The sequence below is a fragment of the Thalassophryne amazonica genome, chromosome 19, assembly GCF_902500255.1.
Source record: "Thalassophryne amazonica chromosome 19, fThaAma1.1, whole genome shotgun sequence".
NCBI lineage: Eukaryota > Metazoa > Chordata > Actinopteri > Batrachoidiformes > Batrachoididae > Thalassophryne > Thalassophryne amazonica.
In genome coordinates this window covers 27,561,307-27,576,473 of record NC_047121.1, presented here as the reverse complement: position 1 = coordinate 27,576,473, position 15,167 = coordinate 27,561,307, and the positions used below count along the sequence as shown (strand labels likewise).

The window sequence follows — 15,167 nt, the reverse complement described above, 5'->3', positions numbered from 1 at the left end:
TCTGGGTGTTTATCTGACGTCCCAGCTGTGTTGCCATGTCTGCTTGTTACAAGTGCCCAGTCTATGATTGTTTTATTTATTTATATTTTGCGGGTATTTATAGGTTTTTAAACTTGTTTCTAACATACATTTGTTTATTCGTGCTTGTTACAAATAATTACGCCTCATTTAATAAACTTACCATCACCATCGTCTTGTGAAATTAATGTGCACGTCTCACATATTTATGTGAATTAAAAGAAGAAAAAACATTCTTGCGTTCCGGATTTTTTCTTTCTTTTATAAGATCTGGCAACACAGTTTTCCAGAAAGCAGACCAGGAAGTGAGAACACACCGGGACAAACACTAGAAGAGGCAGATTAAAGTTCCTTATTTGAAAAGGTAAAGTAATGTTTTTATGCAACTACACAACAAAGTCATCATACACATTCATACATGAAGCTGCTATTGAAAATTTCGTTCTTTATCTAGTTGCGGCCAGTGTTGGTGTTTGCGCCTGTACACACCAAATCCCGTTAAAAATATGTACATTTAAAGTGGAATAATGTAGCCAGAGGTACACAACTTATTAATGCCAGATATTGTATAGAAGATGTGTTTTGTAATAACCCTTCTTCACTTCGGCGTCCTCGAAATTGCACTAATTGTAATTATAATTAAATTATAATTGCATTTAACCGTAACACGTCCTTTACCCCTTTTTTATTCTCAGAAACTCAGATAAACTGGCGTTATTATGTTCATTTAAAATAAGCAGACAGATCAACGTTTGACCGCTAAAGTGGATGAAATGAAACACCTTTGGACCCTTTATCATTTTTTTTCTATAGATGCAGTTGCAGCAAGCAGTCATCTCATCGGCGTCAATTTTTTTTCAAAATTTAAAAAAAAAAAATTAATTTTAGTGATTAAAAAAATCATTAAGATAAGTCATAAAATGAGCAATAAAATTCACAAAAATTCAGTTTTTGCACATTTTTCGAAACTGAGTGCTGTAATATAACCAGCAGGACCCCACTGATGTCACTACACCGTATAATATTGACACTACTGAAATTTAAACAACAAAAAATTCTCCAAAGTTTTTCACAATGACATTTTTTTCCAAACTAAGTGCAACAAACAAAGTTTTTATCATTCATATTCTCTGAAAAATGGCAAATAAATAAATAAAATTACCAGGGTATGTAAACTTTAGAGCACAACTGTATATGACTGTACATCTCTAAAGCTGTGTTGAGTTATAGTGAGAAAATGTTTGCTTTTGTTTGAAATAAACTCATGACTGGATTAGTCATTTTCCTGGCATTTTTTAGATGGAGAAGTCATTGACTGATAGGAGAGATGAGCCACAGACAGATTACATCTACTGTTGTCGTGGCATCACCGAAGTTCTCAAATATGGTCCTTGTCATTTACACTCTGGACACAAAGTGCTTTTTCTCATCATTCCAGGTGAGTGAGCCAAATATCATTCATCCAGATTCAAAGAGTATTTGTAGTGGATCCATTTTTAACATGTGTATGAATTCCATGTCCTCTGCCATAATGTATTGTCTTCGTCTCAGTGCCTTTGGCCTCTTTGATCTATGTTTGCAAAGAGCAACTCAAAGGTGGATGAGGACTGATTGTTGATATGAGTTGTGTGAAAGAGTTCCACACAGGTGCATTAGAGACTCATAATACAGGGTGTCCCAAAAAAGTGCCACAAAAATCATTTGACTCTTATTCAGCAATGTCTGATCTGATTTCTGTTTTTTTTTTTTTTTTTTTTTCCTCAGACATCTAGATATATGTGAGGAATTTCTTCTGATGTAGTTTGAGCCTGATCCAATGACGATGCCACTTACAATCGAGCAAAAAGGGAAACTGGTGTAATTCTACTTTGAGACCACATTGATCATGCAATCCCAATGTCAGTATCAATGTCATTTTGCAGTTAGAAAAGCTCCAGACAGAAGGACAATATGGAGGATTGTAAAGAAGTTTCAAACTGATAGAACTGTTCACAATGTTAACAAAGGGAGATCTGGCCGAACCCGAGGAGCGGTGCCCATATTGAGCACATCTTCTGAAGGTCATCACAAGATTGCGATACCTGTATGTAAATGTAAAGTACATATAAATATATATTATATTATTTTACACATATACACTTATATTTGTACATAGAGATTTTCATTGCATTTCCCTGTAGGATTTTATACATATAACTATTGATACTTTTTTGCTTGGTCTGTTTGCATGGAAAAAGGAGAGGCTCTCTCCAATGTCATTGTACATTTAGTATAATGGCAATAAAGGGTGTTCTATTCTATTCTAAATTCTATAAGTCATACAGTTATAAGTATCAAAGTAAGCAATGCTAGCAGCCATAGCCGAAACTCACCTGTTTGAGAAGAACTTGACTTGTGTGCTGCAATCTCTGCTCTCACTTAGGATTTCAGCACATACCAGTGCTTCTCACACTCGTTGCTTGTGTGCAATTACCAGATTTTGGCAAACAACCTGCTTCTCTCAGTCAGAGCATTGAAGATGGGTCATGGCTGGGTCTTCCAGCGTGACAATGACCTGAAACACACAGCCAGGGCAACTAAGGATGGGCTCCGTAAGAAGCATTTCAAGGTCCTGGAGTGGCCGAGCCAGTCTGCAGACCTGAACGCAATAGAAAATCTTTGGAGGGAGCTGAAACTCCAAACCTGAAAGATCTTTAGAAGATCTGTATGGAGGAGTGGACCAAAATCCCTGTTGCAGTGTGCAAACTTGGTCAAGTACTACAGGAAACATCTCACCTCTGTAACTGCAAACAAAGGTTTCAGTACCAAATATTAAGGTCTGTTTCTCTGTTGTATCAAAAACTTATTTCATGCAATAAAATGCTAATTAATTATTTAAAAATCATACATCATGTTATTTTCTGAATTATTATTTTTTTTAGATTCTGTTTCTTACTATTGAAGTGTACCTACGATAAAAATTTACAGACCTCTCCATTCTTTGTAGGTGGGAAAACTTGCAAAATCGACACTGCATCAAATACTTATTTGCCTCACTGTATAATTTATATACAGTATTAGGCACATAAATGTGTCAATATTACGATACGTATCAGTGTTTGAGAAATGATACAGACCTCTATTGAATTGTGAGTCTTTCAGATGTGACAGTGTGCAGGGAAATTAACAGACTGTGATGTTTGAAAACTGAAATAAAGATTCAGTACACTTTCTTTGTGGACAGGTAACCCAGGTGTAGTGGGCTTCTACAAAACCTTCATGCAAACACTTCATCAGCTGATTGGCTATCGTCACCCGGTGTGGGCTATAAGCCATTCTGGCCACTGTGCACCCCCTGACTACATGGACATGGTGGAAGGTACAGATTTGTCATCTCATTTGTGTACGATTCACCTTTTAATATTTGGAACATTGATTTACTGAAATAACAAAAGCCTGTGAAAGAGAAGCTGATCTTCATGTTGTGCTTACGAACTGTCCAGGCAAGAAAAAAAACACCTGCACTCTGTAGGTGGCACTCATTACAATAAATGCATCCATCAGCTTGATTACTGTTTTTTTAAATAAATGCTCATCAGTTGCACAATTACGGAAGAGCAGCAGCGTACTCTGAGGACTTTCCTGACACTTAGGTTCCAAAAAAATGCTTTCATATTTTTCTGAAAAGGGACAAATGAATATGCAACCTCCACACCACTTTTTAAATTTTGTGAACTTGAATTATGATTAATAATTTACGTGAGGTTTTTTTGATAATATTCTCATATTCGCTCTGCGTTTTGCAGAGACCCGCAGCAAAAACTATTCATTTCCTTATTCAGCTGGAGGAGCAAGGGCTGGAATGAAATATGACTCCCTCAACTGCAACAGGAGAGAGGGGTGTTACTATTGGTTGAAAACTAACGTGGGTGTGTGTGTGCACATGCACGTTTTGTGAACGGGACTTTTCTTTAGTCTCTCACTGTCTGCGACAGCAAACCAGTAAAAAAAAAAGACAAATTTTTCTTTATCATTGGTGTAAAATATATTACCAAATAAACAGTGATCCCCAGTTCACGTAATTTGCTTGCTGAGAGAAGAAAAGTGTGGCTTTATTTGGAGCAAAAAGCAGACGGCAGTCAGTTTTGAAAGTTGTGTTTTAGTGTGTGTGGTGGAGTGTTTTATTTATTTAGTGTGTCAAAATAATCGGGCGTCTGGAACAGTGCATCAAGTCTCTTCTTTTTTTTTTTTTTTTTGAACTGCATGAAATCGACTGGAGCGCGTCATCAGAGTCTGAACCAGAGCGTGTTCATTTGTGTACGAATGAACACACTCAAGTCAACAATAAAGTTGGATTTTATTGTTCTGGTCTGGACGAACCAGAGCAGGTGGATCCAGCGATCTGTGTGCACAGATAGCCCAGTTGATCGGACCACGCGCTTCTCCTTCCGTCTTCTCCAGGACTCATGTGAGCACAGCAGGGTGGAGACGCACACTGCCCCAGCAGTCAGCAGGCTCCAGGGGTGGAGAACACAGGAGTTCAGGTAGAGTTTCAGTTTAATGCGACATTGGCACAAGGCGTGTGCCCTTCCCAAGCTATGGTTTTGGATCACTCCTTTTATCATAGCTATGAACTTCAGCTAGTGAATTGACACAATCAGAGCTCAGCCAGCTGCTGGAGATAAAGAGTTTTGTATTAAAATAGTGAAAAAGGTTTAACTGGAGGATTATGAGTTCTGCACACTTGGGGCTTTTGGACAACAGAAAACGAAATATTCTCTGCTGCTACTTTCTTTTGTAGCTTTTGAAACAACAGAGAGGTGCTTGACCTTACTCCAGGTGTCTCCAACCCTGTTCCTCTATGTTTTCTAACTTTCCCTCTTCCACTCCCAGGTAATTAAGCAAATTTCGTTGTGCTGATTTGCTGTGCAATGACAATAAAGGTGATTCTGATTAACTTTATCAGGTGTTCTCAGCCAGTCAAGAGCTAGAAAACACCAATTAAAAAAAAATCAGGTGTGACTGTAGCAGGTAGATGTGGAAAATATGTAGGACAGGTGCTCTCCAGGAATAGTGTTGATGATGCCTGCTTTACTCTAACTACCCTTTGACCAAATTAGTGCGGGTATTCACTTTGCCCTCAGAGCACCTATTTAACATTTGATCTACAGACGTCTTTACTTGTGCGATGGGCAGAGCAGGTACAATGCCTACACACTACATTCAGGGCCCATATCCAGAGGCAGTCGAAGGGGTGATTCAGAAATGTAGAAGAAAACTATGACATTTCTTCAGTTGGGCTTTCTTGTGATTTCTTTGGTTTGGGTTCCCAAGGCACTGGACTCCATGACCTTATCCAGAGAAGGGTAGTGACCCAGGAATGGGGCCCAAACCGTAACTCTGACCTGACAGACCCCAGAATTCACTGGGACAAAGTCAAAGATTTTGTCTCCACTCTGTACAACACCTACATGTGTATACGCTGACTATGATGTCCAGCAACTTTGTAGGAATCCTGCAAATTCTCCCCTCTTCTCAAATATACCTGGTGACATCAGTGTAACAGTGAAAAAGGCCTTGGACATTCATAGCATATTGTGACTCTTTAAAGCTTTCGCACACTGTTAAGACCATGGGTATGCTGTCTGATCTACTGAATAATTAATTTATATATATATATATATATATATACACACACACGTAAAGTAATGGACACACACGTAAAGTAATGGACACACTGACTGTTTTTGTACAGATACCTCCGCGCTGACAGACGGTGATGTGTTTGGTCTGAATACACAGATTGAACACAAGCTGGACTTTCTCAGAAAACATGTTCCCAGGGAAACGAGCCTGGTCCTGGTGGGACACTCCATTGGCTGCTACATTATTTTGGAGATGATGAAGAGAGATCCTGAACTCAAGGTGAGTGTTAAGACTTCGCACTTCTTTGTTGGGACAACATGATCTTTTTTGAAATTTTTACACTAATAATTACTGTAAGTAAGTCCCTTTGGCTTCTCCCTTGTTTTCATTCATCAGATCACTGCAGCAGATCCAAGGTGGATCATTTAATAGCAGAAGTAGAAAAGCTGTGCACTTGCAAATATCTTTAAAAAGAAAAAAAATGATACTGATGGAGATTGTATTTGGAGCTGAGCTCGTCAAAGACATTCAACAAGGTGTTCACCACTACATCACCTCCTGCCTTGATTCCCCGTCCTACAGGGAGAAGGCGTGATCCTCTAAACCAGGAGGGAAATAGGGATATGAGTGGATAGGAGTGATTTTTTTTAATTTCTTTGTCAATCTCCAATTTTGAAGGGAATTCTGCAGAATAAATTCCTTTTTGACATTTAGAGTAACATATTTCTTAGATGGATAAAATGTTACACAGAAGAATAGGGGCCACTGGGGCACCCACCAAGGTAAGCCTAGTGGAGTCAGGGTCATCTTTAAACCAGTGCCAAAAATAACTACACAGGCATGCAATTTGGTAATGTTTAGTGCCAGGTAACGCCTCATTTTTGTGGATGCCTTTAATGCTTTAAAATGTTTATTTTGGGTTGTTTTTTTTTTCCTTCTAAATGTAGATTTTGAAGGCTGTTATGCTGTTTCCCACCATTGAGCGAATGGCCCAGAGTCCACAGGGCAAGATCATGACCCCTCTGCTGTGTCACTTGCGTTATGTGGCTTATTTGCCCATTTTCTTGCTTTCTCTGTTGCCTGAAGTACTCAAAACCTCCCTCATCAAGTTAATCTTTGGTAGACTTCCCTCCTTTGACCACAGTATTGTCCAGGCGACTGTTGGTCTTCTCAGCGGGGACTGTGCAGGTTGGTTCTTCTTACCCTATCGTAGAGGTCTCAAACTGATTCCAGAAATGGCTTAGAGGGTGCAGGTTTTCTTTGCAACCACCCACTCCACCAGATGATTTCACTGTTTAACTGATTCCATCTGCTCAAAGTGATGTTAATCAGGAAATCACCTGGTGGAGTGGGTGGCTGCAAAGAAAACCTGAACCCTCTTGGCCTTTTCTGGAATCAGTTTGAGACCTCTGCCCTATGGTCACATTAGCTACAAGCAACAGCAAACCACAGAAGCAAAGCACCGACCCGCCATTAATTTTCAGTCAGTGATCTGCAGTGACAACGGCCTTTATGCTGCTTGCTAGGCGGTGTCAAAATAGATGAGATGTCTATTTTATGCAAATACAACATGATGACTGCCAATTTGAGTAAATAGGCAGCATTACATCAGCTGGCTGTTCACACAAACAAAATATCTTTTTGTGATATAGTTTGTAAAAAGTTAGTGACAAATAAACACTTCCAAATCTAAAAATGCTGTTTTTTTAACCAGATAATACCTCTGAAGTGATTTGCAAGACATCCTGCAGAGATGTCAGCATACTAACTAGCAGTACAGGAACATTACTGTAAAAATGTTGGACAGAAACAAATTGGTCGAACTTTGCTACTGTTAAGCAGTCAAGCATGGAGGAAAAACTCATAGCGATGGTGTCGGGTTTCCCCTTCTTTTCTAATCTATCATTAAAGTAACCATGAGCAGGCCACACCCTGGGAACGCATCGCCCATCAAGTGACAAACGGCAACTGTTTGTCACCTTCACTGGTAGCTAATGTGACTGTAGAGTTAGCTCTGATCTCTAAACTTGTGAAGCAGATAATGTTCACTTTTGTTGAGATGGCAGATTTTTTTTGTCTCTGTTACTTATTTAATGGTGACCAAACTTTTACTTCACCATAGTAACATTTTGTAGTACTTAAGATTTTTTAATTACTACTCCATACTTCCAACTTGACTACTCAACTGATTCATTCAGTGTAATTTTTATTAGTACTTGAACCTGTGGTTCTAGTTTTAAACCTCACTTTGTTTGGTGTTGTAGTCAGACCAATCATGCCTCTCTATCTGTGACTGAGATACATGAAATTATGCAGTGAGATGATAACCGAAGACTAACATGATGATATTTGTCCTCGTAGTCAATGGTATGTATATGGGGGCTCAGGAAATGCGAAAGGTCCTGCTCAGAGACAACCACACTATCAGGAAAACTTGAAAAAGGTAAGAAAAGGTTTACCTGTATCAGCATGTTTAAGTATTTCTCTGTGATAGCCGGCCGGGCATTATGTGCATTAAAAAGATTACATTTGGTGTAGATATATATAAGTATTTGAACACCCTGCGATTTTGCAAGTTCTCCCACTTAGAAATCATGGAGAGGTCTGAAATTTTCATCTTAGGTGCATGTCCACTGTGAGAGACATAATCTAAAAAAAAAAAAAATCTGGAAATCACAATGTATGATTTTTAAATAATTTATTTGTATGTTACTGCTGCAAATAAGTATCTGAACACCTGTGAAAATCAATGTTAATATTTGGTACAGTAGCCTTTGTTTGCAATTACAGAGGTCAAACGTTTCCTGTAGTTTTTTTTTTTTTACCAGGTTTTCACACACTGCAGCAGGGATTTTGGTCCACTCATACAGATACCCATACAGATCTTCTCCAAATCTTTCAGGTTTGGAGTTTCAGCTCCTTCCAAAGATTTTCTATTGAGTTCAGGTCTGGAGACTGGCCAGGCCACTGCAGGACCTTGAAATGCTTCTTATGGCGCTCCTCCTTAGTTGCCCTCGCTGTGTGTTTGGGGTCATTGTCATGCTGGAAGACCCAGCCATAACCCATCTTCAATGCTCTTACTGAGGGAAGGAGGTTGTTTGCCAAAATCTCGCAATACATGACCCCATCCATCCTCCCTTCAATACGGTGCAGTTGTCCTGTCCCCTTTGCAGAAGAGCACCCCAGAGTATGATGTTTCCACCCCCATGCTAACACTACCCAGACCCAGCCAGTGGATCCCCACAAGCAACACGCTAGAGTGTATGTATATATGTATGTGTTTATATGTGTGTGTATGCATGTATGTACACTCAACAAAAATATAAACGCAATACTTTTGGTTTTGCTCCCATTTTGTATGAGATGAACTCAAAGATCTAAAACTTTTTCCACATACACAATATCACCATTTCCCTCAAATATTGTTCACAAACCAGTCTAAATCTGTGATAGTGAGCACTTCTCCTTTGCTGAGATAATCCATCCCACCTCACAGGTGTGCCATATCAAGATGCTGATTAGACACCATGATTAGTGCACAGGTGTGCCTTAGACTGCCCACAATAAAAGGCCACTCTGAAAGGTGCAGTTTTATCACACAGCACAATGCCACAGATGTCGCAAGATTTGAGGGAGCGTGCAGTTGGCATGCTGACAGCAGGAATGTCAACCAGAGCTGTTGCTCGTGTATTGAATGTTCATTTCTCTACCATAAGCCGTGTCCAAAGGTGTTTCAGAGAATTTGGCAGTACATCCAACCAGCCTCACAACCGCAGACCACGTGTAACCACACCAGCCCAGGACCTCCACATCCAGCATGTTCACCTCCAAGATCGTCTGAGACCAGCCACTCGGACAGCTGCTGAAACAATCGGTTTGCATAACCAAAGAATTTCTGCACAAACTGTCAGAAACTATATCAGGGAAGCTCATCTGCATGCTTGTCGTCTTCATCGGGGTCTCGACCTGACTCCAGTTCGTCGTCGTAACCGACTTGAGTGGGCAAATGCTCACATTCACTGCCGTTTGGCACGTTGGAGAGGTGTTCTCTTCACGGATGACTCCCGGTTCACACTGTCCAGGGCAGATGGCAGACAGCGTGTGTGGCGTCGTGTGGGTGAGCGGTTTTCTGATGTCAATGTTGTGGATTGAGTGGCCCATGGTGGAGGTGGGGTTATGGTATGGGCAGGCGTCTGTTATGGACGAAGAACACAGGTGCATTTTATTGATGGCATTTTGAATGCACAGAGATACTGTGACGAGATCCTGAGGCCCATTGTTGTGCCATACATCCAAGAACATCACCTCATGTTGCAGCAGGATAATGCACGGCCCCATGTTGCAAGGATCTGTACACAATTCTTGGAAGCTGAAAATGTCCCAGTTCTTGCATGGCCGGCATACTCACCGGACATGTCACCCATTGAGCATGTTTGGGATGCTCTGGACCGGCGTATACGACAGCGTGTACCAGTTCCTGCCAATATCCAGCAACTTCGCACAGCCATTGAAGAGGAGTGGACCAACATTCCACAGGCCACAATTGACAACCTGATCAACTCTATACAAAGGAGGTGTGTTGCACTGCATGAGGCAGATGGTGGTCACACCAGATACTGACTGGTATCCCCCCCAATAAAACAAAACTGCACCTTTTAAGAGTGGCCTTTTATTGTGGGCAGTCTAAGGCACACCTGTGCACTAATCATGGTGTCTAATCAGCATCTTGATATGGCACACCTGTGAGGTGGGATGGATTATCTCAGCAAAGGAGAAGTGCTCACTATCACAGATTTAGACTGGTTTGTGAACAGTATTTGAGGGAAATGGTGATATTGTGTATGTGGAAAAAGTTTTAGATCTTTGAGTTCATCTCATACAAAATGGGAGCAAAACCAAAAGTGTTGCGTTTATATTTTTGTTGAGTGTATTTTTGGCCATATCACCCAGTGCTGCCTTTGGAGCTTCAGCCCTTATGTAAGGCCCCTTCTCTGTTTTCCCTTCATCCTCATTTTTTAAATGCCCAAATAACATCAATATTAAATGTGAAAGACCAATAAATGGAACTGCAGCAATCATAAATCATGACAACTCCCTTGGCAGTGGCAATGTTTTGCACTGGCCATAAATCTTTTGAATATTTTAAGGAATATAATAGAAATTTGCTTGAGCAGTAAATCATAAGTTTAAAATTACCTGACAGATATTTTTTATCATCTAGAAGTAATTGAAGTAATAAAACAAATCTTTGGAATTAAAATCATGTGCTATTTGTCATTTACAGTATTTCATGTTTAGCATATTGCATCTATGGCAATTGTTCATGTTTGTCTCGTGTAATTCAAGACTGTAATTAAAAATTTTTTAACGTGGGCCCCAGCATTCTCCAGTTTGGGAATGGTTAGAATAAGTTATTAGTATTTTAACTGGTTTTTTTCTGTTTGTGGTTTAAGCACACATTCTTTTAGGAGCTAATTTGTAAAATTGTAGAGTTTGTCAACAGTGACTAAACCGTATGTCTTTTCACATTTTCAGCTTACATTTTATTATGGAGCCACAGATCACTGGTGTCCTGTGCAGTATTATTATGACATCAAACGCGACTTCCCAGAAGGGGATTTCAGACTGTGTAAAAATGGGATTCGGCATGCTTTTGTCCTGGATGCAGGAAGAGAAGTTGCTAAAATGGTGGTGGAATGGATCCATCTTGATGTTGGGACATGACTTGTCTGTCCTCTGACAGATGGGGATACATGGTTACCAGTACATATACCAGCGCTGATACTGGTGGTGTTCTGTTGACCAGATGTAACCAACCTTTATTTCCAGTCTCTAATAATTATACCAATATGCTTGATTCATTTACGAAGTAGACTAATCTGAAGGCAGTGTCAGGATTTTACTGTTAAAATTAAAACTTGGACCCTACACGTGCACTCGGTTTTTGTGAACTACCTCCTCCAAACGGATTTACCACACAGTACCATACTGTTTGTATTTCTTAAAGATTGATGGAAATGACATCCAAGACATATTCAATGAATTGGAAATGTTCATGTATCCACCCCCTGACTTGTTTGAAGAAAAGTGGCTGTAAAAGTGATGATTTACTGTAAATTCAAAGGGTGACAATAACTGTCTGTCTCCACCATACACTTTATGTCAGGATTTTTTGTTTTTTGTATGTTTTGTTCTTGTTGCCAAATAACTTGGTGACATGGTGGATGGCCGAGGCGACCCAACACATTCCACAACGACAGCCGGAAGTGCTGTTGCCGGTGGCAGGGATATGGGATATAAGTTCTTGGACTCTGTTAGCTTGACCTTAAATTGGACTTTGCGCTATCATGCAGTTTAACTGCTTGTCAATTTGGCCCAAGCAGTGTATCACCCCTCTCAGCCTTTTCTGCTTGAGGCTTCTTTCTCAAGAACGCCTGTTGCCTATGTGCTTGCTCAGGGGGGGTTGGTAAGGTTAGAGCTTACTTATGTAAAATGCATTAATGCAGCTTTATTGTGATTTGGTGCTATATAAATAAATTGAATTGGCATTTTTTTTTTAAAAATTTTGATTAAACAAAATTGCTTTTTTTTGTTTAATTCTGTAATTCTGGCCACTATATAGGGGCAATTTTGTCCAAGAATGTATGTGCATGTTATCTTTCGGACAAGGAAACCCACATGTAACCAAAAGAGAGCGAAAAAAGATAAACGCATATAAAAACAATTACGTAGAGAAATACCCATATTAAAGTAAAATACATCTTTACAATAGTGCAGTAAACATGCATTCATCCTTGTAGGTTCCAGTGTTTGTCTGAAGTTAATTTTCTGTAAAGTGGAATAAAATGCTAAGATGTGTAAGGATGTTAACTTTTGTACCACTGAACACCAACTCTATAATCAAGGTGTAATTGTTGTAATGACTTACTCCATTAATGAAATGATCCCAATTTCAGTGAATTTGCAACATTTTTAATGATGTTTAGAAATTTGTGACATCAGGTGGTAAAATTGGTAAAATTTTGGGGTGTTACATTTGTGTTAAAAGTGAACAAGTTGTGTAGGTGCATCCGTACACCGCTCTGTGTTTTAGCACTTCACCACACAGATGAAAGACTTCTGGCTTTAATTACTGCAAGAAGAAAACATTTCTGATAGCACAAAATATAATTTAAATCACATTTTATATATTTATTGATAGTTAATTGAAAAGAAATAATGAACACAAATTTTGACATGTCCCAATTAAAAGTAGTTGTTCATACTACAAAATAATACTTGAAAGTGTTTCTTGTGTATGTTGCTGTAATCTTTGTGTCATTAATCACATTGTAATTTTTTATGTGCATTGTAACATTCACCTGTGAATGAAATAAAATCAAATTTAGTGTGGCGGTTGACTTTAGGTACAGGAAGAGCTGATAAGACTTTGAGGCTTATGCAATTCAAGCAACATTTTGCATTACTATTTTTAGAATATGTAATTGTAAACTTTGGTGGAAATATTACACTTCCAAATATAACGGGTTTACCGCACAGTACATACTGTGTTATTTCTTAATGATTGATGTAAATGAAGTCCAATACACACTCAGTGACTTGGAAATGTCGAGAATGTGGAAAGTGGTTGTAAATGTGATGGTTTGTTTTGACAGTAATCTTTATTTCTAGTTTGTCCAATTAGTGCAGCAGATAAGTGGAAAAATATTTCAAATGGTGATACAAGCAGCAAAATTTGTACAGATATGCTTTAGGGGCCATTCTACTGGCCAATCAAAATTCTTAAATGGCTGCCATTTTTCAAGATGGCCACCTGTTTTTGCTCAAAAATCTGTATTACAGAATTTTGTTCACTGAGCCAAATTTGATGAGTAAGGTTGGTTGTGTGACAAATTAGGCACAAAATACATGATTTGCAAACAAACCTTTATTACTAAATACTAGTGAAGTAGCTCAACATTAACTTTATCAATAGAAAAGTATGTCCACCTTACTGTATATTTTTAAAACTTCTGTGTTTCCACTCATCAAATAATTATTAATTATTGATCTGCTAATAGGCCTAAATATCTGCTCACATAACATCTGAACTAAGGTTGGGTAGGATTACTTTGAAAGAATACATGTGGATTACATGTATGTATGTACATACATTTGGTAAAAGTAATTCTACCCAACCCTGATCTTAACACTCCATATAGCCAGTTTTTAAAACAACTCTGAATACATAATGAAATATCTGTTGCTACCAAGACGGTAACATTTGCACTTTCCACGACATTCCAACTTGCACCCACACTTGGTCAACTGTTGACAACTCTCTGCAATAGGTGGAAGGTCTGTCCAGAAGACTTGCCGCAGATCACCTTTCTTTGTCAGCCCCAGTCAGCAGGACTTGTTTCTGGCTGGCACAGTGTTGACTGGCTCCATATGCAGTCTGCTTTTTTATTTAGATTGTACTGAATCTGAACATGCCATTTTGTTGTAATATCAACATAGAAAGGTTGAGGGATTATCCTTTTACCACCTTTAACACAGTATGATAATGCGCATTCATGTATGGGATACAACTAGGTTTGGACATCCAACTGGCCTACACCTAGCCCAATCGTTCATCCAGTGCCATTTAAGTCCTTTGCAGTCTGTACACCATCCAGGTAACTGAAACCCTGTTACCCTTGGCTTGGCTCTCCCGCGCTGGCACATCCTGTCCATTCAGGTCCGGCTATCTAACTATATCTAACTAATATACTATAGCTATATATTTGGGACTCATTAGATAGCATTTGGGACACTAAACTACAACTACACTACAGCTACTGTGGTGAGCAATTATTAGTTAGGTGACACTGAACCCTGTGCTGAGTCTTACAGCAGTGATGTCGCCAGTGTGCCCTGGTTGTGCCTTGACATCCACTCTGTTATTTTGGTTATGTGATTGCATCCATTTTTCAGTCGGACAAACTCCATCAGAAAGACTCTGTGCTACCCTCACTTAGGGTAACACAGTGAGTCTGTTACAACCCAGTACCGGCCAATATGCGGTACTGGGTTGTGGTTGTTTCTGTGCACAAACAACTTCTTGGAACCATAGGTTAGAGTTGGGTAGGAATTCATGGGTGATGCTTTAACTACGGGCACTATTGGCCTTGTAAATGTAATTTCCACCACACCATTGCCTTACAATATAAAGCGCCTTGGGGCAACTGTTTGTTGTGATTTGGCGCTATACGAGGTCTATTAGAAACGTATCCGACCTTGTTATTTTTTTCAAAAACCATATGGATTTGAATCACGTGTGATTACATCAGACATGCTTGAACCCTCGTGGGCATGCAAGAGTTTTTCACGCCTGTCGGTTATGTCATTCGCCTGTGGGCAGTCTTTGAGTGAGGAGTCGCCCACCCTCTCGTCGATTTTTTTCATTGTTTAGGAATGGCTCAGAGACTGCTGCTTTGTTTGATCACATTTTCTTTCAAAAAATGTAAGGCACAACTGAGTGGACACCATTCGATAAATTCAGC

The 15,167-nt window shown here is 39.4% G+C and overlaps 1 protein-coding gene across 2 annotated transcripts in view; it reads left to right on the top strand.

The window, feature by feature from the left end:
• ldah (lipid droplet associated hydrolase) overlaps positions 1-14,894 on the top strand; it is a 32,070-nt gene extending 17,176 nt beyond the window's left edge. Inside the window, exons 1-7 of one of the 2 annotated variants that reach the window (XM_034195345.1) lie at positions 298-382; positions 1,318-1,456; positions 3,242-3,376; positions 5,753-5,922; positions 6,591-6,831; positions 8,005-8,086; positions 11,179-14,894. In XM_034195345.1, the coding sequence (XP_034051236.1) occupies positions 1,318-1,456; positions 3,242-3,376; positions 5,753-5,922; positions 6,591-6,831; positions 8,005-8,081 (762 nt within the window). In that variant the 5' untranslated portion in view covers positions 298-382 and the 3' untranslated portion in view covers positions 8,082-8,086; positions 11,179-14,894. Of the gene's footprint in view, positions 1-297; positions 383-1,295; positions 1,457-3,241; positions 3,377-5,752; positions 5,923-6,590; positions 6,832-8,004; positions 8,087-11,178 lie in introns of those variants that run through there. The other variant, XM_034195346.1, reaches the window with a different exon arrangement.
• Positions 14,895-15,167: the final 273 nt, after the last annotated feature.